Source organism: Ostrinia furnacalis, unplaced genomic scaffold (assembly GCF_004193835.3).
Source record: "Ostrinia furnacalis isolate ACB-3 unplaced genomic scaffold, ASM419383v2 OfSCF7458, whole genome shotgun sequence".
NCBI classification, from domain to species: domain Eukaryota; kingdom Metazoa; phylum Arthropoda; class Insecta; order Lepidoptera; family Crambidae; genus Ostrinia; species Ostrinia furnacalis.
In genome coordinates, this window is record NW_021137697.1 from 540,296 (window position 1) to 564,364 (window position 24,069).

The following is a 24,069-nucleotide window of genomic DNA, read 5'->3' on the forward strand; positions in this document are numbered from 1 at the left end:
TATAAGCAGTTCAATTGAAAATAAATAATATTATTTTAGATTCTTTTAGTTTCTGTGTCTTCGTACTCGAGTCAACCGGTCCCTTCCACGCTTTTGAAAATGGAATTTACATTTTTGCAGAAATCTTTTTTTTTTTAAATATAAATGACGTAGTTTAGAAAACAATCGGCTCATTCATAACTTATTTTTTAAAACCTTAAGTTATTATTTCTTTTTTTTCCGGGTTTGTTTAGTGTCTTTAAATATCACGTTAATGTTTTTAAATAATTATGTCAGCAATATAACTCGTTAGGCTTGACTTCCTCGACGTAATTACATAGTTCAAAAATAAGGTATAATTAATGATTGTTCATTACCTTATACACTCTTATTCTTGGCACTAAACTCGCGTATATTAAATTAAGTTTATTATTTTTATATTGCTTTCATTACAACAAGCATTAATAGCTAACTAAAGCGTGTGCTTGAATCCAACCAGTTCGAATAGTTTCCATCAATGAAATGGTTGGGAACTTTATTGCATTATTCGCGTTAGTTGTAAAACCTTTGACTAAAATTAAAACCTAATGATTCTACATATTTATATTTTAAATAATACAAAAGTTTATGCATCCAAAAGCTTATCATTTCTCATTTCAATCATTAAAACTTATCATTTCTCATTTCAATAATTATTATACTTCATTATCTTTGTCACTCAAAGGCGTTCCCCTTGATTTTCCACAAGATCAGTCCATTACGGTATGCGCCCATGGCTACTTTATTCATGTCCGTTTATCGGTCTGCTAGACGCGACACGCAAGTTCGCTAGAGAGAACAAAAGGCGATTACAATTAACATCTGAAATTTTGCATATTACCTACTTTAGTGAAAAAAATACCTATTAATATATTAGTATGTTTGCTATTTATGGAGTTCCTATTCAATATTTCAAATTCGTACTATGTCATAAGACTAATGTCACCAAGTTCATTAAGTTTCAGTCAAATGACGTCCACTGCTGGACAAAGGCCTCCCCCAAGGTTTTCCATAATTAACGGTCCTGCGCTGCCCGCATCCAGGCTCTTCCCGCGACCTTTGCCAGATCGTCGGTCCACCTAATAGGAGGCATGCCCACGCTACGTCTTCCAGCCCGTGGTCGCCACTCGAGAACTTTCCTGCCCCAACGGCCATCGTCTCTACGAGCTATGTGCCCCGCCCACTGCCACTTGATTTTAGCAAGTTACTAAGTTACTACTTCGGCACATCACTTAAGAGCCTAAAGACGAGAGATTTCATATAGTCATAATCCTCTAAATAGCTTCATCCCTATGTAGATTATGTTGCCTTAAAAACTACATACTCCTCAATAAAGTAAATTAGCAAACTTTTAAAACTGACGTTCAAGATTCGCCAACATAGTTAATAAAAGCGTATTAATAAGGTAAAGTTGAGAGCCGCATTGTTCAGCTAAAGAGTAAATATGAAATTCTAAGGAGCGTAGTGTAGAGAGTGCTCCTATAGGCGTACTTACATGAAACAGGCACTTTCTGTGACGAGTACCACCTACCTACATAGTATTTTTTACTATGCGTTTAAAAAACTTCATATGTTCTCATTCCAATGTATTTAAGATAGAATGCTTTTGAAATCACCATTTAATTATTAAGATTGATATTCATCTGTGGTAATTTTATCGTTGGAGATTTATTGTATTTGGAGTGAAAGATTGGATTATTTAAGAGTGCTTCATATTTCCAATAAAATATACGGAGTAAAAATATCAAAATACAAGCGATGGGAACAGAGAGTAGAGCATAGACAAAACAAAAAGGCACATTTTTTTTAATATTTACTAGAATATCGTTATTTTAACAGATATCATCGTAACACTTGTTAATTTACTTAAAGATTGTATTATGATTGATTGATTGATACTTCACTTATAAAAATAAATCAAAGAATTAACGTGATAACTTTATTTAGCGGACTATTATGTCGAAAATCCTTCATAATGAGTGGGTTTTCATGTATTCAATATTAAACATTAAATATTACTTTTTCCTACCAACAAACATAAAAATATCTGAACTCTTATTATTTCTAATCATCGCAATCTAATAAAATTTTTCTTCGAAAATTTGATGGAAATCATATAAAATAATGAATATAAAAATTATAATCCTAAGTAATGTTGAGTTGAGAGAAGCAAGTGCTTTGCAGACATTGTGAATAAAAGAGACGACTGCACAAAGTGCGAGTGGGAAAGCTAGTTTCACAACCAGTTGGAGTTGCGCGTAACGCGCCTTGGTGGCGTTAGAGAAACAAAACAGAGATGAAACTCTCTAAATTATGCGGAAAATCTTATTATTATTAATAATCATCATCAAAAATTTACTAAGCATAAAATTCTCATTGCTTTGTCTCAAAAAATCAAATTAATCTCTCTATCACACGAAGATAACCACTAAAAATAACCTAAACATGTAAACACAAAAATACTAAAATTACACGAAAAATCGCATAATTCGGTGGATTTTTTAAAAACTTACCAACAACAATTTTTTCGATGGGCAAAAGCTGCGCTGATACGGCACCCGCTTGTAACAATAACAAATTCACACCGATGGTAACCAAATGTTTCAGTTGCATTTTCACTGTATATTTGTATTTTTCTTCTAGATATAGATGCACACGGTTATCACATGCTAAATAAAGTCAATTGGGAGCAGTTTTGAATGTGTTTTCTGTGTGGAAAACTGGATAAAGTGTAGGGATGCTGCGTGCAAACCTGAGACGTAGGGGCGACTGATGGCGCTCAGACGTGGCATGGGTGCGGGGTTGGACGCCCCCGCTGCCCCGCACTTTACTCATTCGTTTGTCGTTACGCTCTCGACGATGTGGTTTTTTGTAGGTTTCAATATCTAATATTTAAAATACATTCATAGTCTCTATAAATTTTATATTCATTGGCTATGAGATTAAATATATTATTTTAAATGAAAAACATTTTTCACACGTAGCGCCGAAATACTTGAGTATTATTTTTAAAAGAATATAAATTTCAAAAAGATTATTTATATTGATCAGATTTTCAAAAATTAAAATAACAAAAAAGCAGAATTTATTCATTAGTCATAAAATATATGGCAATAACAATTTATACCAAATATTTGACCACGTTAAGATATTATAGATTAAAGTGTCGTAAAATTGCGCGCGTCGGTGTTGTCTATAAAAGGGTCGCGGCTCCCTTTACCCATCCCCTCCGGTCCCATCCTGACTCGCATTAGCCACATTTCTGAGCTTAAACCGCCGCCCACTTGATTTTATCGAAAAATAGTAACTTATTTTTTTCCAATATAAAATAGATTCAAATAAATTGCGCTTTTAATGATCCCTAAATATCATGTGCGAATCAAAATTTCGCTGTGATGTTTTTACTGGCATTATTAGAATAGTTCACAAATGTATCGTTTGAAATATATCTCACAATTCCTTAACCAATTTTATAAGGTGGCTCTAATTCACGTAAGGCTTTATCACGTACAGAAATTGGTGTTTTGAACAAAAAAAAAATCTCTACAGGTGGCTCTGACCATCTAGGATAGTAATATTATTGCAAGACTATTTGTCGGTAAAAAAAAGAGTTTCTTTTAGCCAGGTCTTTACAAAATATAATAGTTTTGACAATATTAACATCTTTCGTAGTACATTGAGAATTCGGACATAGATGCTTCAATAGCTTTTCTGGGCAAATGAGCCAAACAATACACCTCTTAATATGTTTTCTCAACAGTACATATTTTGTTACTCCTATTTTGTCAAAATTACAAAATATTTTATAAATTATTTAATTTTATGAAAAGAGTAAATTTGTTTTTTATCATGCTTAAACTTTGCGTTTGTTTTGATAACGCCAAATTATTCTTAATGTAACAAAAAATATCATCAAATAAGTAATCATGGGCGCAAAGAATTAACTGATTTTAATATAAATCATTGTTAAAACGTTTGTGCATATTATAAAGAGCCAATACGTAAGCAAATAGGTATTTAGAAACAAATTCGAGGCAGAGTTCTTATATCTGCATGTTACAGGATATGCGGTTTCTAATTAATTGGTTATCAAATACAGTTGAAACACTTTTTTTAGTTGCAATTCATTAAATATTTAAATCTTTATTTCAAAGTCAATGTTATTTACAAGGAAAAATGTCCTTAAGATAACTTTAAGGACAACTGGCTACGAAGTTTAATATCCTTAAGCAGTTGGCGGCCCGAGGTCCTTTAAACATTGAAAGCTCAAAGGGAAAATAAAAAGACATTTCCATTGCAAATTTGAGCAAGTTTGATTTTGATCGCTACTTTGGGTAGAAGGCGATGTGAAACAAGATTGGAGATTCGAAGTCCTATCAATCCAATCCAATCGTAGATACGAAGAAATCTAAGATTCTCAAGCAATCCTTTTTCAACTTTTATATTATTGCAGAAAGGATACAGTCATTGTCTATCGAATTGAAATCGTATAGTGGTTGTGCTGCATGAAGGATCCACTAAGTAACTTGAGCTATGTGATATGCAAATTTCTCAGAACTTGAGACGGAAATTACATAAGCTCGAACATACACAGATTTGCAAATTCACTAGTCACATACCATTGGTGATTAGTTTGTAAACAAAATCTGTGTCTCATGAAATTAAAAACCTAACTTTATGCCGACTACGGTTAAGTACCTTACCATCAGAAAAACATTGTAGGGGAGCCGAGGCAAGATGCTAAGAGAAAAAGCTAAGATAATATTTATTTACACTTAAAGCATTTATAATTTACAGATTAAAAAAAATACTTCATAAAATTCATAAAAAAACTATAATATGCATAATAATAAATACAGGGTGTCCTAAAAACAATGGATAACCCTGTAACCATCGATAGGCCTCGCCATGGTCTCCCTAACGTCCAATTTTGACCCCAGTAAAAATATCACCGTTTTCAAGATTTTTAAGTTTTTGTGCATTTTTAGAAAATTGCCACCTGCGATTACTTTTTTTGTAAAACAAAAAATAAGTAATCACAAAAACGCAGAACGGACGGCCAATGGGGCAACAGGGTTCAAGTGGAGGCTACGTACCGGAGAGCGCATCGTAGGACGTCCACCTACAAAGTGGACCGATGACCTCATAAAGATAAGCAGGAAGGTGCTGTATACAGGCGGCTACCAAGCGGTCATTATGAAAATCATTAGGGTACAGGCCTATGTTCAGCAGTGGACGTCCTACGGCTGAAATGATGATGATGATGATGATAAAATGTTGCTTCATTTAAATTATTACGCTAAAAATTATCCATATGTATTTAATGCCACTATGCAGTCCTAGTTTAACTATTACGAGAAAAACTCATTTTTGCAGTTTTCATACTAGTTGCTATTCAAGTAGCTGAAGTAGCCATAAGATAAAAATAATACAGGATACATAGGCTTGTGATACCTTTTTAGAATCTCAATTAACCAAGAAAGTTTTTAAGGTAATGGGCACGATGGTCTTCCTACATTTTTTTTACACGATGGCTGATCAAAAGTGCAAGACAATGAATTAATTTTTCCTTCTCTTCTGCAATTTCTTAAAACTTTCAATACTTTCAAACTAGTTTGTTGAACTTTGATCTTTTCTTTTGATAGCCCAACTATCCTTTGTAATAAGGAAAAAAAACTAGATTGAAAAGTATCCTCATTTGTAGAAATGGCATGAGAAAAAGTAATTGCAGGTGGCAATTTTCTTGAAATGGACAAAAACTTAAAAATCTTGAAATCGGTGATATTTTTCTGGGGTCAAAAATGGACGTTAGGGAGATCATGGCGAGGCCATTCGATGGTTACAGGGTTATTCATTGTTTTTGGGACACCCTGTATACAAAAAATATTTACAAAAAAAAGAAAATACAAGTAAAATAAAAAGTTACACTTGTAAAATCTGAATCAGCATCCCCAGATCCGTCAGTGAGATTAGCGGTGCCCAGAAGGTTAGCAGAGCGTTTCCGCGTTGGATCGCCAGGCTAAAGCGCTGGCTAAGGTAGAACTCGGTCACCGGTAACCGGATGATGCGGGTAGAAAGCTCAGTAAATAGCTTTTTGGCCTCCGGGCCCCAATGTCCCAGCGTTTCCGAAAGCTACAAAGCTGTCTAAAGCGGAATATTTGCTTTTTTCAAAGACTCCACTGAACCATTCGCAGCTCCAGCAGCCCTCGACGTGGAAGGTATGTGAGAAGGGGCAAAAGTGTCGCAGCAAGTCGTATCCCAGACCAATGCCCGACCCCTAGACCAGGGAATTAATGTCATACTGTCGGGCCTTTTGCCATCGTCCCGACACAGAGGCCATGATGACCAAAACCATAATATTAATACTGAGACACCGCCTTCACAGTGATGGGGTTGGGTCAGTTGGGTGTAATTAATTGCAAGATGGAGAGAAATTAGCACCAAGTGATGTATTTCTTATGATAGCCGGTAGCATTGACAAAAATCTACATCATCCATGGTTTTAAAGGCATGCAATGCAGGCTCTTGGTCAATGTATTCCAGTCGTTTGTATGCATATGCATTAAACAAACCCGTGCACTATTTGGAGCGTAGAGGCTGTATTGATTATAGTCTATGAGTGGGTACCTTTTTAAAAATAGGGGTACTCTTTGAAGATCTTCATTCTCACAGTGAGGAAATGCACAGCGGCGGGAAGTATTCGCAAATCTTTTGTAAAATCGGACTGCAATATGATGCAATTACTCCTCCACAAGCATTTGAATTCATAGTATAATAGGTAACTCGATATTTTGATTGCATAACGTGATTGACGTTGTTATAAGGTTGACAGTAAAATCAGCTGTAATGGTATGGTAGGTAAACAACGGCCACCTTGCTAACCACTCCGATGGTTATTTTTTTTTACTATTTATCAAATAATATTGACCAATGATTAACCCTTATCTTGGCATGACCAAAAATTCACTACGATTTTAAATTTTTTGATATTTATGAGTTAAGTATGATCTTAATAGGCCAATAAAAATGTTAAAAAAAATATGTTGTTTTCAGTTTTTCAGAAACCAGGTGTATCATATATGATACACTGCCAAGATTAGGGTATAGAAAATTAAAAAGCTAAAATATTAAAAAAAATATTTTGAATGAACAAAAACATACATAAATAATTTAAAAAGGTAATTTTTAAACTTCCTTATCAAAACAGAAACTCAGAGTGAAAAGAATATGCCAAATCCAATTATAGCAAATAATAATTACTCAGACTCTTGCTTTTTATAGGTACCTACTAATAATGATAAAAGTCATAAAATCGAATAACTTTTTATCACACATAAAAGTTGATTATATTTTGTGCATTTTATATTTAATCTGCCTATTTTTCTGGTTTTATATTTTCCACAAGAAGCGAAAATAGGCCAACATTGTCATACTTGACGGCATCAGAAGGTAGGGTGGATGGAGTTTAATAGATTTTTATGAACTAATTGCACTCCACAAGCTTGTCCACTCTAATTACTGTATTTCCTACTAATGTAACACTAATATCTTTTAAAAATAGGCATTTTTTCTTAAATTATGATTTAAAAATACATCACGAAGCACTTGGCAATGTAACATATATGATACACAGGCACATGGACGGTTATAAAATCGGCAAGTAGCAATACACACCATCCAAACCAAACGAAAAACTCACAGCAATCCTTCTTCTGTAAATTACATACAGAAAATAACACAAATATTTTGTGATATCACCAATAAACAAATAAACTTACCACGCGTTTGAAGCCAACATGCTTAGGTTATCCAATTTTGACAATAACTGACAGCCAAATGTATTTTTGTGTGAATAGTTTTTTTTATCTCATTCTATGATATATCAGGAACGTGTTATGTATGAAATAAATTATTTCTAATGCTTTTGCTGTCCTCAGGATTTTTTAAATTATGATGTATCACCCGTGTTACGATGCCAAGAAAAGGGTTAATAAACTGAATTCACTCTTAAGCAAACAACATAAGGTAGATGTTTGGTTGACACAAAAAATAACGTGTTTCCCGCTTCGTTATGACAGTTTTGAGGACAACGTCGTACATTGACAATTCTTAAACATATTTTTTGTAACCTAAAGGAGTAAAGCGAGTAATGTATGGTGTCCAAATAATAAGGATCGCAACGAATCGAGTGCGTGTGCGAGTGAGAAAGCTATAGGACGTTAACATAAGTGTGGATGAAATAGGTATAATCTTCGTCGTACGTTAGATAGTCAATCGAATTTGAGTCTTATTTTGAAGGTCATAAGTTCCTAAAGGCCTTGCAGCTAACCAAACACCTAACGTTATTATTATCACTCTTGCTTGAGCGTTGTGGAAATAACTTCGTTTAAAAAAAACTAGTTTTGAAAACGTTATTCGTGATTCGAAAACCGTCGCGTTTCGTTATTTCAAAAACCCATCACGACACATCTTTAGTATCAAGAAGAAGGAATCTCGGATACACATCCTGAATAATGCTTTTAAACTAGCTACGTTTGGATACGCGCTTATAATAACAAATTAAATACCGATATAAAATAACGATACATAACACTTAGGACGAAATGATCTAGAAAATTTTATTGGCTTTGTTATGCTATAACGAAAGTCGTTTCATCGAATGCCGTTTTATCGAAGCCGTTTCATCGAATGTACGAAATATTAAATTAGATTAATCGTGACATCGTCTTCTTCTTCTTCTTCTCATATTTTTCTTCCTTTTTCTTTCTTCTTATCTTCTTCCCTGGCCCTATTTTGAGAGAAGGAAGAAGAAATAAAAAGAACATGTGAAGAAGAAGAGACGAAGAAAAGCAGAAGAGAACAGGAGCTAGGAGACGAGAAGAAAAAGATGAAGGTGGGAAGAAGACGTTAATAACCTGTTTCGTCCATTCGATGAAACGACATTCGAGATATGAGACCATTCGATGAAACGGCTCCGATAAAACGTAGGGAACCCTTTGTGAATACGGGCGCGTCAGTAAAACAAGAGTTATTGTTATACTTAATCCTCGTCAAGTGCCTTCTCCTTATACCAGAATCCGCTCGAAGTATTTTTATTTTCGAATAAAAATTTTGTTCGATTCTGCAGCATGGAACGCAGCCAATTACGTGGTGTGTAAAATGTCAAGTTGTCATCTGTCAGTCAATCATCAATCGATGAATATTTTTACAAAAAGCATCTAATTTTAAGTTTTATTCACACTTATTCCAAAAATTATCTAAAGATGTTTGTAAGACCATTAATATTCATCATTTTAGTGTCATTATTTAATTGCATATTTTCAAAAAGTGTTGAACTTACCTTCGAACTGCCCGACAGTGCCGTAGAATGTTTTTATCAGGAGATAGAAAAAAATACTTCTGCCGCGCTGGAATACCAGGTAAATTATAGCTTTTCACAATAATATTTAAAAGCTATGACTTATTAATTATAACTAAGAAATCAGTTTTGGTAATAACATAACCTACATTACTTCATTTGTTCTGTTTGTGATTGATTTGTTGTAGGTAATCACTGGCGGCCAATACGATGTAGATGTTAAAGTAGAAGGACCCAATAAACAAATAATCTACCAGCAACAGAAGATGCAGTATGATTCTCATCAATTCACTGCTCAACAAACAGGTCTGTATCATCTATCAACATTTGTCATACCCCAATAAACACTAAACTAGAATACATAAGCAATTCTATAAATATGTAATGTTTCTCTTGATTTACATTCTTTGAAGTAAGTATTTACTATTAATACTGTCCAAAGTGACCCTAATTGATTACAGTAACCTGTTAATAAGTTTTGTTAAATGGTGTGCTTAAACATTAATTAAATTCTCGACAATATAGTCTACTACCAACTTAAAATATGCTGCTTAATGAATTTAAACCTTATTACAATGGAATAAATTGCATAGTTATCCATTTTTGTGCTCATGACTTCATTTTTATCAGGCCTAACACATTCATGCATAACAAAGAATTGAACAGTAAAATATAGCCACCATTGTTCAAAACACCTGTGTGTGAATGTTTCAGGTGTGTACAAAGTGTGCTTCAGCAATGAATTCAGTACGTTCTCACACAAACTGGTGTACATGGAACTTAATGTTGGCCCAGAGGAACCTCTGCCAGGAGTAGGAGACCATGCGACAGTACTTACACAGGTGACTATCTATGATTTGTCTCATTTTTTATACCTTGTATGAATTTAATTATTATTATTCGTTGACTATATATCGGTCACCACTAGAGATGGGTAAGTGCTAATAATCCGATTAATAGCAATTGGCTAGTAACGGATTAAAAGCAGTTATTAGCCATAAATAGCCAAAAATAGCCGATTTCAGATGGTAACCCTGCTATTAATGTTATACTAATGATTAAACATATCCCTTCATAGTTTACAAATTTAGCACTTGAAATTTGGAAGGGACGTAGCTTAGGTACCGTAGAGGTGCATTAAGAAAGGAATACCCGAAATTCCAACGGGCACGGGAATTAGCGGGAAAATCCTTTTGTATGAAAAATCTAAACCGCTTAAGTTAGACGCTTGAAATTTGGGATGCAGGTACCTTAGTAAACTTAAAGCTTAGTTACAAGAGGATATTGCAAAATTCCCACGGAAACGGGAGTTAGCGGGAAAAAAACATTTGTATGAAAAAATCTAAACCACGTAAGATAGACGCTTGAAATTTGGCATGCAGGTACCTTAGTAAAGTCAAAGCTAAGTTACAAGAGGATATTGCAAAATTCCCATGGGAACGGGAGTTAGCGGGAAAAAACACTTGTATAAAAAAATCTAAACTACGTAAGATAGACGCTTGAAATTTGGCATGCAGGTACCTTAGTAAACTCAAAGCTTAGTTACAAGAGGATATTGCAAAATTCCCACGGGAACGGGAGTTAGCGGGAAAAAACATTTGTATGAAAAAATCTAAACCGCGTAAGATAGATGTAGGGGCTAAAACGGGATCCACGCGTACGAAATCGCGGGCGGCCGCTAGTCTAAATATATAAAAGGAGAAACTGACTGACTTAGTGACATATCAACGCACAGCCTAAACGGCTAAACATATGCACTTGAAATTTGGAAGGGACGTAGCTTAGGTACCGTAGAGGTGCACTAAGAAAGGAATTCCCGAAATTCAACTCCCGTTCCCGTGGGAATTTTGCAATATCCTGTTGTAACTAAGCTTTAAATTTACTAAGATACCTGCATGCCAAATTTCAAGCGTCTAACTTAAGCGGTTTAGATTTTTCATACAAAAGGATTTTCCCGCTAATTCCCGTTCCCGTGGGAATTTCGGGAATTCCTTGTTGTAACTAAGCTTTCAGTTTACTAAGGTATCTACATGCCAAATTTCAAGCGTGTAACTTAAGCGGTTTACTTTTTTCATACAAAAGGATTTTCCAGCTAATTCCCAATACCGTGGGAATTTCGGGAATTCCTTGTTGCAACTAAGCTTTGAGTTTACTAATGTACCTACATGCCAAATTTCAAGCGTCTGACTTAAGCGGTTTAGATTTTTCATACAAAAGGATTTTCCCGCTAATTCCCGTTCCCTTGGGAATATCGGGAATTCCTTGTTGTAACTAAGCTTTAAGTTTACTAATGTACCTACATGCCAAATTTCAAGCGTCTAACTTAAGCGGTTTAGATTTTTCATTACAAAGGATTTTCCCGCTATTTCCCGTTCCCTTGGGAATTTTGGTAATTCCTTTCTTAGTGCACCTCTACGGTATTTAAGCTACGTCCCTTCCAAATTTCAAGTGCCTACGTTTAGCCGTTTAGGCTGTGTGTTGATCTGTCACTAAGTCAGTCAGTTTCTCCTTTTATTGTATAATATTTAGATTCTTTTTTAACTACAATGTCGTTTATATAAATTACATTGATGTTTTTTAGTTCTTTTTTGTTTCTTTGAGTAATATTTGATTTTAATATTGATTTGATTTTAAAGGTGGAAGAAAAAACGTAAGAAACTATTAACAGCAGGGTTAATAGCCAATGGATGGCTAATAATGGCTATTAATAGATAATAATCAGTTATTATCCAAACTAGCTGGCTACAAACCCATCTCTAGTCACCACCTTGCCCTTGTCTTGAATAGCTGTCCTCCTTGTCTGCCTAGATTATCTGGAAATAAATTGCTTTCCAGCACCGCCTTAATTATTCAGTTTTAATTCTAAATTCTTTCAATTATTGGTTTTGTGCTGTGTGCATTATCTATTATTTATATTTTAATACTTTGCAGTTGGAGACTTCAGCTGAGGAAATTCACTCCGCCCTCAACAAAATAATTGACCATCAGACTCATCACAGACTAAGGGAAGCTCAAGGACGCAAGAGAGCAGAAGACTTAAATGAAAGAGTGTTCTGGTGGTCCATGGGAGAGACTTTGGCGGTTGTTTGCGTCGCCTTCGTACAAGTGATGGTCCTCAAAAACTTCTTCAGTGACAGACCTACATTATATAATCGAATGTAATAATAGTAAAAGAAATACATAGAATATTTATTAAAAAATTTGGTTTTCTGATTATTTACATTTTATTGAGTAATTTTTTCTTTAAACAAGGGTACAAAATAGATGTTATAATCAATAAGACTTACATTTTCATTATAATGATCTTGATTTGTTAATAATGACTTTACAAAATTGAAGTAATTACTGTATGACTGAACAATTATTATGCTCCAGTTTTTGCTATAAGAAATTAAATTACAATTTGTTAGAATTTTAATTGCTCTTTTTATTAAATATTTCTCAACTCTGGCATGTCATCTAAATAATGTTTGCTTACAATTTATGGATTTCAAAGAATGAAATACATGCATTATACAAATAAAAGTTAAATAAACTTATTCAAAACAAAACTAGTAGTGCAAATACACCGTTGACTAAGGCACATGGGTATGCAATAAGAGGCCTTTGCTCAGCGTCACCAGACATAGTAACAAAGAGTCTACTCGCTGACAATGCAGACCAAATCACTGCCACCCCTGATAAAGAAATGCCTAAAGTGCCCTCCAGTGACACGAAAATGCCTAGGCCTGCAAGCACTACCATAGGTAACATACAATAACCTAAGACGCTAGCAACACTAAGAACAGTGAAAACACCTTCAGTGCGACACATCAAAGATAGTAGGAAATACATCAAAATAACAGACATTACAGATAGACCATACACATAGCCAAAGTGTGCTTTGTTCCCTGACAAAAATAAACAAACGGCTAAAGCAAGGCAAAATGCTATGGGCCCTGCAATATCTGTGTCTCGGAGTAAAAAGTTGGCATCGTCAGCTTTAGATTGGCCATGAAAAGGATTTAACACTGCAAGTGTTTTCTCTAGTATTCGGTCTGGATAAATTTCGAGTTCGTCCAATAGTGGTGGTTCATCGAAGTCGGTTGATTCGGCTATACCTTCGCCAGGTATCGGTGCAGGCGTAAATAAATTAGGATTGTAATATTGGTTATTGTTGGCCTGCATTTGACCATGTCCTTGATCTAGTGAAAAACTCTGTTGATCTGTGGGGAACGACTGAAAATCTGAAATCAAAAGATAAGGGTGATATTATTTCCAAGGACTCAAAATTTGGGCTGATTAGGGAAATTACCGAACTACTCAGTTAAGTATCACTTACCCAAAGTTTGAGCTTGATCTGCGAATGCGTTGGATGTATCAAATGAGTAACTTTGACTATTCTGGTTTTGTGCTTGCCATGCATATTCATTTGGATTATAATTGGCCATATTTAGTAATATTTACGTTAATTTTTCAAACAATATTTTGGAAATTAGCAACTTCGCCTTCCCATTCCCTTCTGTTGACAATTGATTTGACAAATTGACAATAATTTTTTGACAGTACACGTCATAACACTGCTGTCAGATCGTTTTTTTTTTATCAACCTGAACAAGAAATAAAGATGTAACGGTTAGAAATAATTTGGTTTATTGATACTTAAAATAAAATGTTTAGTTTTAAGTATTTTAATTTGATAAACCTACACGGGAGAGTATTATCGAAAACATTGCAGCCTTGCGAGACGATTGTTCTCAATTTTCCTGGGTTTGATTCCACTGACCTCTTTCCCGAAGCTTGCCCTAATAATATTAATTTTCAAGTAGTAGGTAGAATAATTCGTTTTCAATGTTAAAACAAACTTTTTATTTATGGCAATCTTTATTCGTTAAATATTTTTTACCATTGGAAATATTCATGATGGAATGGTTTCGTGTATTCGTTTGTAGATTAATATGCAGCATATAGTTCATAATAGATTGTGATATACATTTATAACAGTTGATTAAATGCTATATTTACACAAGTGCCATCATAAGTTATCTAAGAAAAGGTATTCGCGAAAATAAACTAGAAATTATTCAATAATATAGAAAAAGTAGTCGATATAAGTAAAATGAAGAAATAATACATTGTTCAGCATTAACAACAGAATTACATTTGTAGAAGTTATGATATTAAGCAATTTATATTTTTATAAAAGTATGTGCCATTCCTATATAAAGATTAATCATCAGTAAATATAGTTATGTAGATGAATACAATTCAGGTACTTTATTATTACCTACCCTTTTCACAGAACCTATATGACACCGATGCTTTAATATCTTTCATGTCAATAATATTAGCTAAAAATAATACAACATAACGGTGTCGCACACTCGACGCAATAACGTCCCAAGTGCAAAAAATTCAGAAATCGAGTCACTAGGCAATTCACAATAGATGCCTTCTACTTCTGTTTCCACAATTCATTCGAATTCAGCGAATTGAAATCACTTTACAAACAAAATGCGGTACTGTCAAGAGAGTATATGTATTTTAAAAGTTGCGCTGTTGCGCCGAGTGTACGGTTTAAAACAAAACAATGTCGCCACCACAGATTACTATTATTCAATGCCATTAAATTTTACATCGCCTACATTAGTACACTTTTGAACACCGATAATACATTTTTATGATAGTGTTTAACCTGCCTACGCAGATACTAATCCAACTATTTATTGCGCCGACCTCAATATTATTTATTTAATAATGCACATTGAACAAATAGTACTTACTTTCGTTTCTACTCATACAAATTATAATATCAATTACCTATAAAAAGTTATAAAAACAACCTTCATGAATAAAAAACAAAAATCTCACAGTAAAAATCATACTTTAAAATTTCGATGAATCTTGCGACATAAAAACAGTCTTAAGAAAATAAAAAAACATTTTATATTAAATTATCTAATTAACTAATCGAAGAAATACTTCTTATTCATACTCACGATAAAAGCTATTATAAATTACCTACATAGCAAAATTATGTACAATCTACATTTTGTACAAAATGTATGCAAAATTACATACCTCCACTTAAAAATTGTAAAACACTTATGAACACAGAGTTGTCAATGGAGATTACAAACACTCGTCAGTATTTCATTCAGAAAAATATATGTATTTCGTTCAGTGTCTATTGAATGATATCGTTCAAAAGGAAATTTCATTTCAGTAAAAAATAAAAATATATCCAAATTTCAATCATAATATATATCACAGATACCTAAGGAAGATATTACGGAATAACATCCTATCAGTGAGGTATTAGATTGCGGGGTCATATCAACCATATAAATAAATAAAAGCACTCAAATCTCATAACGGGTCGAAAGTTTCGTCACTCATATTAATACCTCAGATCGCCACTTCCGTGCCGGATCACGGCGGCATTCAGACCTGAAAGTAGTCGCTGACAGTGGCATCCGTACCATTGTTAATACTGCTCTTCGGCTCTCTGTTGCCGGCGACGTTGATTCTCTCGTACCCCGCCGCGGAGTCGGACCTTTCGACCGCACTGCCGGTGGGGCCCTCGTTGTTCACTTTTTCGTACGGCGGCTCCTTTCGGGCCAGCTCGAAATATTTCACGCTCTCGTAGTTCGGATCCTTCTTCGACCTGCTCGAGTCTTTCGAGCGGACCGACTCGTACTTGGGGTCCTTGCACCGCAACGATTCGTAGTTCGGGTCCTGCGCGTGGACGCTTTCGTAGTTGGGGTCCTTGGGGCGGACGGACTCGTAGTTAGGGTCGGACTCGCTCCCGGTCGTGTAGAGGGGCTCGTGCGGCATCGACTCGTAGTTGGGTTCCGCAGGTGGTTCGTCGTTGTTGTTCGCGGGCCAGTTGTTGTACTTATTCGGCCGCTTGTTAACCGTGGAGTAGGTGGGCTGGAGCTTGTAATCCGGAGCGATAGTGGCGTAGGGCGGCGTGGGCGGCTGGTTCCGGAGCACCTCGTAGTTTGGATCGGAATCGGACGCGTTGTTATCCGTTTTGGAGATGTGTTCGTATCCTGCGTCACTGCTGATGATGCTGTTAGGTCCACTGTCGGCGTTCACGTGGTTCAATTTCAGCATATTGTTGTTAGAAAAATTGTTCGCTTTGTTGACGTCTCGAACCGTTTCGTAACCAGGATCCTGGTTCTGGGAGGTCTTGCGCTCCTTGTGGGCGATGGTTTCGTAGCCGTGGTTGATGGATTTCTTGCGGTCGATGGTCTCGTAGCCGGGGTCGTCGCCGCGGAACTTCAGCGGCGCGGGTTCATCGGAGTATTCTTTGGACCTGCGGACAGGATCGTCGGGTTTTCCTTTGGCTTTCTTCATGACCTTCGCGTACATTTCCTCGACGTTTCGGGAGGGGCTCTCCGAGGCGCGCTGATCAGACGGAAGACTGGCGTTGGCGTCAGCCGAGGAGTAGTCGCTGTAAGGAGCGTCTATGGAGTTATATAAGTTGTCGGCGGGAGTTGGTCTGTTGTCTATGTCAAAGTTGAGCTCTTTGGCGACTAGCGGGCGAATCAGATCACCCGAGCTAAACCTATGCTTGTCCACGGGGTAATTACACCCGTAGAAGTCAGATGAGCTGACGCAGCTGTTGTTTCGTTGGTGCTTCTCGTTGAGACTTCGTCGTAGCTTGTCGTGGTTGAAGAGGTCGCCGGTGCTCGATATACGTTGATGATGTCGCTGCAGCGCATCTTTCGGGTCCGAATGGGCTGAGTGAGAGACATGGGACGAGTGAGACGAATGTGCAGCATGGGACGACTGATTGTTATGAGTCGAGTGTGGCGGATGGGACAAATGCATGGACTGGGACGAGTGGGAGGAGTGGGGCGCGTGGGAAGGGTGCGGCGGGGGCGGCAGGGGCGAGTTGGCCTGCCGCTTCTCAGGTTTTGGCGATCCTAATGCACCAGTTGAATTCGAGCACGAAGAAGAGGATGCTGAAACAGAAAACACGTTATTGTCTTCTTTGCCATTGTAATTATACCTAAAATGATTTCACAAGTAGCATACCTTGACGGGAATGTGTGGCGTTGGATGTAGACGCACCGATTTCTGGAGGAGCGCTTCTTCTGAAAATATGAAAATAAAAAGCTGTAAATACATTACAATACACATCAATTTTATCGGTAAAACAAGAAACAATTATTGCCAAGCTCTTATAATATGCCAAAAGGCAATGTTCAATTTTGTCAGATTGAGATAAATGTGGTTAAAAATCAAAGATAATACATTTAAACGAAATAAGAGAGTTTTATGTCCAACAGCGAACTGGTATGGGCTAAAATAATTTGTATCTGGATGAAATAAGCGGGTTATGGTGTGGCGATTTAGAAGCTAATGATTTATTTATTTATTTGAACAAGGTTACATTAAGGCTTCACAAAAGTAACTATAAAAAATGACACTTGTTAAATGCAAACTTAATTATAGGTGAAAACATCTTTATGGCCAGCTTTGCCAGGCTTATGTCCAGCAGTGGGCTATCGGTCGTTACCTGGCGTCGGGCTGGGCGCGGTCGGCGGCGGGCTCGCGGCGCCGCGGCTCAGGCGCGATTTGCGCGTAAGTGTCTGAGCCCTCGCCCACGCTGGCTTCCTCAATCGCCGCATACATCTCGTCTGCAGAAGACACATTAATGTATTCTATACTAGCTGACCCGGCGAACTTTGTTCCGCCTTAATGGCAATAAATAAGCAGACTTTTTTTTTTATTTCGAACGGGATAAAAAGTATCCTATGTCCTTCTCCTGGCTCTAAACTACCTCCCTGACAATTTTCAGCTAAATAGGTTCAGCAGTTCTTGAGCTATAAGTGGTGTAACTAACACGACTTTCTTTTATATATATAGACTAGCTGACCCGGCGAACTTTGTTCCGCCTTAATGGCCTTAATGACTTTTTTTTAATTTCGAACGGGATAAAAAGTATCCTATGTCCTTCTCCTGGCTCTAAACTACCTCTCGGACAATTTTCAGCTAAATCGGTTCAGCCGTTCTTGAGTTATAAGCGAAGTAACTAACACGACTTTCTTTTATATATATAGATTTGCAACATCACGGGTCTAAATGCTCCTGCGCATTAGGCGGCCAAGCCGCGTTCGTTTTCGTTGACCGCAGCGACCTGCAAGCTATACACCACTACATTTTTATCACCGAAATAATTTTAACAGGTTATGTAGAAATATGTGAAAAAGGATGATGGGCACTTTTCTATGGAATCTGGGCGTAAAACCAACAGAAATGTAACAACTATTATTTGTTAGGACTTAGTATCAGAAATATATTTTCATATAAATAACTACCAAAAACTCCCGGGTTTGCTTGGAAATTGACATAATGTGTAATACTAATAGGTGCTTTATGGCGCAAACAAAAAATATTATTAATTAATATATCTACATTTATACATTAAGTTATTTATCAATTATTATGTCCAACAGTTCAGGAGTGGGGTAACAAAATGGTATATAATATACCATGTTCTACATTATGAGCGTAGGACCATACCTAGGTACCATTTAGAGAAATGACATGAACACAGTCATATTTCACTGGGATTTCTACCATTTAAGTTGTAGTGTTGTCGCATAATCGATCACGGATCGATTATTAATCGATACTGCCAAATAATGATTTATCGATTAACAATTCGATTAATCGATTTTATTGATCATCATCACTATCATTTGATTGTTAATTCGATTCCTTATTTTCAGCAATATAATCGATTATTGCAATCGAATAATCGATTATGATTTATTCGGTATATACTTACTAAATCGATAGAATCGATAGTAAGATATGATACAATACTCTCAATATGATCGATACAAGCAATCTAATTGACCTAATACTATTTTATTACCCTAATGTGATGTGAAATACTATGGAAACTTTGCATATTCAACGACCTCTATCTCCGTATCCTCGCGTATTTCAGGGTTGTTGTCATACTATGAAATGAAGTACTAGTATTAAGCTTTAATTTAGTATACTTTTTGTTTCTGTTGGTTTAACGCCCAATATGCCCATCATCCAAAGTAAAAAAAAATGTTTTCATAAAGTTGACTTTTTTATTAAATTTCCGTGTCCGTATTTTACGTGTCACAGCTGGCTGGGGTACTCCGAAGCTCGCTAGAGTAGTCGTATGCGCTCGCACATTGCCCCGATCTGTCTGTCTCGCTCACACCTCGACCACGCTTCCAGTGTTATTATTACTTACTTAACTAACTTCAACTAATTTTGAGTTCTAATAAATGTTACATTATCCCAACTAATATTATAAATGCGAAAGTAACTCTGTCTGTCTGTCTGTCTGTCTGTTACGCTTTCCCGCTTAAACCTCGCAACCGATTTTGATGAAATTTGGCATAGAGATAGTTTGAGTCCCGGGAAAGAACATAGGATAGTTTTTATCCCGGTTTTTGAAACAGGGCCGCGCGCGATTAAGTTTTTCTGTGACAGACAAAATTCCACGCGGGCGAAGCCGCGGGCGGAAAGCTAGTAATTTATAATTTTTGGCAACCCTATGAGCCAGACAGACACCAAATGTACACACCTCGCAATCTCATCGATAGTAATAATATGACTGGATTTCCGGGCGTGTATTTTTATCCACCAATTCGCATTTGAGCGGCAGTGTCCATGTCTGGTGTAGTGTTGATAGGATTTTCCTTTTCTGAATTTCAGCCAAGTTAATAGAGAAGCAGTAGGATTTAATAAATATTTAGTATCTACGATAAATATTTCAAGTTTAATTAGGTAAGTTGGTTAGGCTCTTCAACTGACGAGAAATATTAGACAAGAGGTCTTAGTCACGAATACCAAAGCGTTTGTTCCTAATACGTGCTTATTAAGATAAATTATTATTCATGACATTTGTGAGAAGCGGTATCCAGACTTGACCCTCATCTCAGTTTTGACACATTGTTTCTCAAATATTAATAGCATCTCATGCTGGAGGGGAACTAATTATAGAGACATTCTCGCGTTACAACAACAAAAGGATCTCTTAAAAAGAGGCTAGGCATAATCACGGCCGCAACGAACAGTCAGCGCCCTGAGACCATCCCAACTAATATTATAAATGCGAAAGTAACTCTGTCTGTCTGTCTGTCTGTTACGCTTTCCCGCTTAAACCTCGCAACCGATTTTGATGAAATTTGGCATAGAGATAGTTTGAGTCCCGGGAAAGAACATAGGATAGTTTTTATCCCGGTTTTTGAAACAGGGACGCGCGCGATAAAGTTTTTCTGTGACAGACAAAATTCCACGCGGGCGAAGCCGCGGGCGGAAAGCTAGTCTTACATAAATAGTGCTAGCGACGCGTGTGTCCATAAATTATCAATTTTGAGATGAAATTTTGAGTAACTTTATTTAACTTTTTTTTTCATAAATAGCATCAGTATCAATAACTCATTACCCAGAAATTTTTTTCGGTGATAAAAATGTAGTGGTGTATAGCTTCGCCGCCAATGAAACACAACCAGTGAAGGTTGACAAGTCCCGGAGGACAGCTTACTGTCTTTGAACCCCGCAGCTAATTTTATCAGAAGAATATTGGAAAGCCATCCAAAGATTTGCAAAGCAGAAACAGGTGACTGAAAAGTTATTAAAAATATTTAAAAATGAGCTTCTGCATGTCAGTATGTAGCACGTAAGTTAAATAAAATTATACATAATATTCTATTTTATTTATAGTAGACAGGCTGTGCGTCAGTGCTAGGCTAGGTTAGTAGTTAGCCTTTAATACGCCAGATGCAAACTTCTACAACTACACTCATGTCTTCAGTCAGGTCTTTTTGCTCAAATCTGCGAACAAGTCTAATTAATTTTGAAACCCTCAAAATTATTTGTCAACTTACCAGAATCATCAGAAACGGTGGCATAATGTGGCTGCGTCGGCGGCTTGGTGCTTTGAGCGCGGATGTTGCTCAGTGGCTCTCGCACAGATATGCTGGTGTATCCCTCTGAAAATAATTATAACCATCAAATGTATTATCTATCTGGATTCTAGGCCTAACTTAAGTTCGTTCGTTTTAGCCGAATGAATGACGTGCACTGTTGGACAAAGGCCTCCAAGGATGAAGGAAGGAAAGGCCCAAGGATTTTCTTGACCAGTCCTACGCTTCCCACGACCTTACCAGATCGTCGGTTTGCCTAGTGGAGTGGCCTACCCACACTACGCCTTCCGCCTCTAACTTAAGTAAAGCTAATAAAAATGCAAATACAAAAAAATATTAACGTTCATACGTCTTCTATTCTCAAAAAATATCTTCTAATTAATCATTTTTGATAAACTTTTAACACTATGTCTAAAGTATTTAAACTATCACGTAACGTTCACATATTTCTCGAGCATCAATTCAGTACCACGATAAACACTAACGATGTGATAACAGTTACGAAATAGGATTTCACATAATAATTATGTATATTTTGAGAAACAAATAAAAAGAGCCGAGTCTATTCATAGATACAAATCTAGGAGATTTATCAGCATTTGGTTTGTTGTTTTGCTGATTTTCCATATAAATTCGATTGCAATCTGAGTCGTCTTTTGAATTATCTATACCTACTGTGGGTTCTCAGAAATTGATGTAAGCACAAAAGGATCGTTGACCAGATTTTTACTAAGATATAATACTTATTAAGCATGTTAATAATGATATGACATTTTTATCTAAAGTAATTTGTGTGTTTGCTACTGCAATTTTGCTCTGCATACAGGGGGATGCTTAAATCCTAAATCATTACAATATTTTATATTATATTTTTTATGAAATTGCAAGTTTTGTTTTTTCTGTCAGCAGTCAAAAATATAACCCTATTTTTCCCTATTAGACATTTTCAATAAATAACTATGGCAGGTTCAATAGCATGAAAAACAATACCGTGTAGGGTTGTCTCTACTTCGATGATTTAAAATATTACGGACAGCCTGTACCTGTGTAGATTAATCGATAAAAAGTGCAACCCGAAAATAAATCATTTTTACCAAATAAGTACACAGATTATAGATAGGAATCAATTAGGTATGAGTTCTTTAAGCTTCATAATAATTTGCTTCTAGAAAACTCAAGTTCGAAGGAATAGACTTTGTTCAATGAGTAGACTTTGCATTGAAGTAAAACGAAATTCTTAACTATTCAGTATTTGAAGTTAGTTTGGTGCAATTTCAAAAATAATACTCTGAAACTAAAAAGTGGTACGATACGCCTATTTGACTCATCATCACGAGTATTTAGCGAGAGAATGACAACATGTCTTTGGTTTAGTCGCTTGAATTTTCCGCATTAGCACCGATTTTATAGTATAAATCATCCGGAGATTGGCATTATAGTGTTAAATATACTATCCTACTTTGCCAGCTATCTTGGATTTATCTGTGATATATTTTTCTATACAATAGGTATATCTATGTATAGAGAATAGTTGAATAAAACTTCTGTGAATTTTATTGCATAAAAATTGCTTACTGTAAAAAGAGTCGCTGAAAAAATGAATCCTCTTCTAACGAGGGTGTATGGCCATTAAGGGCACATCCCTTACTGTCCTACATCGAAATGTGTATTTTGGCATGTACAATATTTTTTGCTCGCTTCGGTGGAATGGCCAGCTACCACCATCTCACCTAAGTCTGTCGCCAATCGCCATAACAAGAATGTTAACAGCATTTTTGTGTTCCGGTAGTTAGAGGTAAGATAGCTAGTTCCTCTGTGCGGTTTCTACCTTCAACTTGATCATCACATTCCATCAGGTGAGTTGCAAGTCATGAGCTACCACGTTGTGGATAAAAAAAATCTTAGCAGACTTACTGGCAGAATCAGTGGAGTCCCCGCTAAAGTGGACCGCATTATCAGTGATCGGGCGCGGCGACGGCGGCGTAATGTATGGCAACTCCTGGCTCGAAGGCAGCTGCCCACTGATGGCTACTGATGCCGATATCACCACAGATTCTGTGTGAAAAAGGAAAAAATTAAGAATGGAATATGTAATAAGGCTTATCAATTAGATACAGCCAGAGTGCCAGACTACTGAGGGCTGGCTTTTCAAACGTAATTTTTATACGAATAAAGGCATATTGACAGTTTAATGTGTGGGAAATATGTTGAAATGACAAGTTTATTCTTCAGTTAAAAGATATCTGATGATTGAAAAATCAACCAGCAGTATATTAAAGTTTACAATTTTTAACCGACTTCATTCGAAAAGTATATCATATGTGTTACATGCGTTGTTGTATTTAACGTCTACATGGTTAATTCATTGTTTAAAATCACATTGATACAATATTATTATTACAGGATAGGCAATGCTGATTTGGAAATATTATACCTCAAATAATATTAAATAACTAGCAAAGTTGCGGTTGTAAATTGTTTACCTATAAATAAAATTATAATTGTTTCTGTGATTTTGACATTCCTCTTATGATACTCATTATAAGGATATTTTGTGTTTATTGTGAGTTGACACGGAAAAGCTAGTTGTATTTACTTACTAGAGCTGACCTAAAATACTAACTAAAAAGTAAGTGTACTGAAATAGGAATATTTAAGGAAGATACAACAATATTCCAGATCGATCCAGTTTATTCTGTAACCAATAGTACCGTTTGAAAGAGCTCGTGAAGCGCTTTCTAGTAACCAGTTTTTCGATATCTTCTTGTTTAGAAATAATCG

The 24,069-nt window shown here is 36.1% G+C and overlaps 3 protein-coding genes across 3 annotated transcripts; 1 reads left to right on the forward strand and 2 right to left on the reverse strand.

Annotated features, from left to right (window-relative positions):
• The first annotated feature begins 9,188 nt into the window (after positions 1-9,188).
• Positions 9,189-12,688, forward strand: p24-1 (transmembrane emp24 domain-containing protein). Its single transcript, XM_028320907.1, has 4 exons — positions 9,189-9,437; positions 9,565-9,682; positions 10,091-10,218; positions 12,308-12,688. Exons 1-4 carry the CDS (start codon positions 9,282-9,284, stop codon positions 12,536-12,538), a joined length of 633 nt encoding a protein of 210 aa, XP_028176708.1. The 5' UTR covers positions 9,189-9,281; the 3' UTR covers positions 12,539-12,688.
• Yip1d1 (Yip1 domain-containing 1) lies at positions 12,599-13,885 on the reverse strand. Its single transcript, XM_028320906.1, has 2 exons — positions 13,698-13,885; positions 12,599-13,602 (listed from the first exon to the last, which is right to left on the reverse strand). The coding sequence occupies exons 1-2, from the start codon at positions 13,804-13,806 to the stop codon at positions 12,917-12,919; spliced, it is 795 nt and encodes a 264-aa protein (XP_028176707.1). The 5' UTR covers positions 13,807-13,885; the 3' UTR covers positions 12,599-12,916.
• Positions 13,886-14,249: 364 nt separating this feature from the next.
• LOC114364668 (transcription factor mef2A) lies at positions 14,250-23,343 on the reverse strand (the record flags this gene model as incomplete). The annotated part of the gene is made up of 5 exons (XM_028320896.1): positions 14,250-17,328; positions 17,402-17,460; positions 17,886-18,006; positions 21,250-21,354; positions 23,203-23,343. Coding segments are annotated over 5 exons (1,955 nt in total), but the record flags the coding sequence as incomplete, so codon positions are not given.
• Between the last annotated feature and the right edge of the window lie 726 nt (positions 23,344-24,069).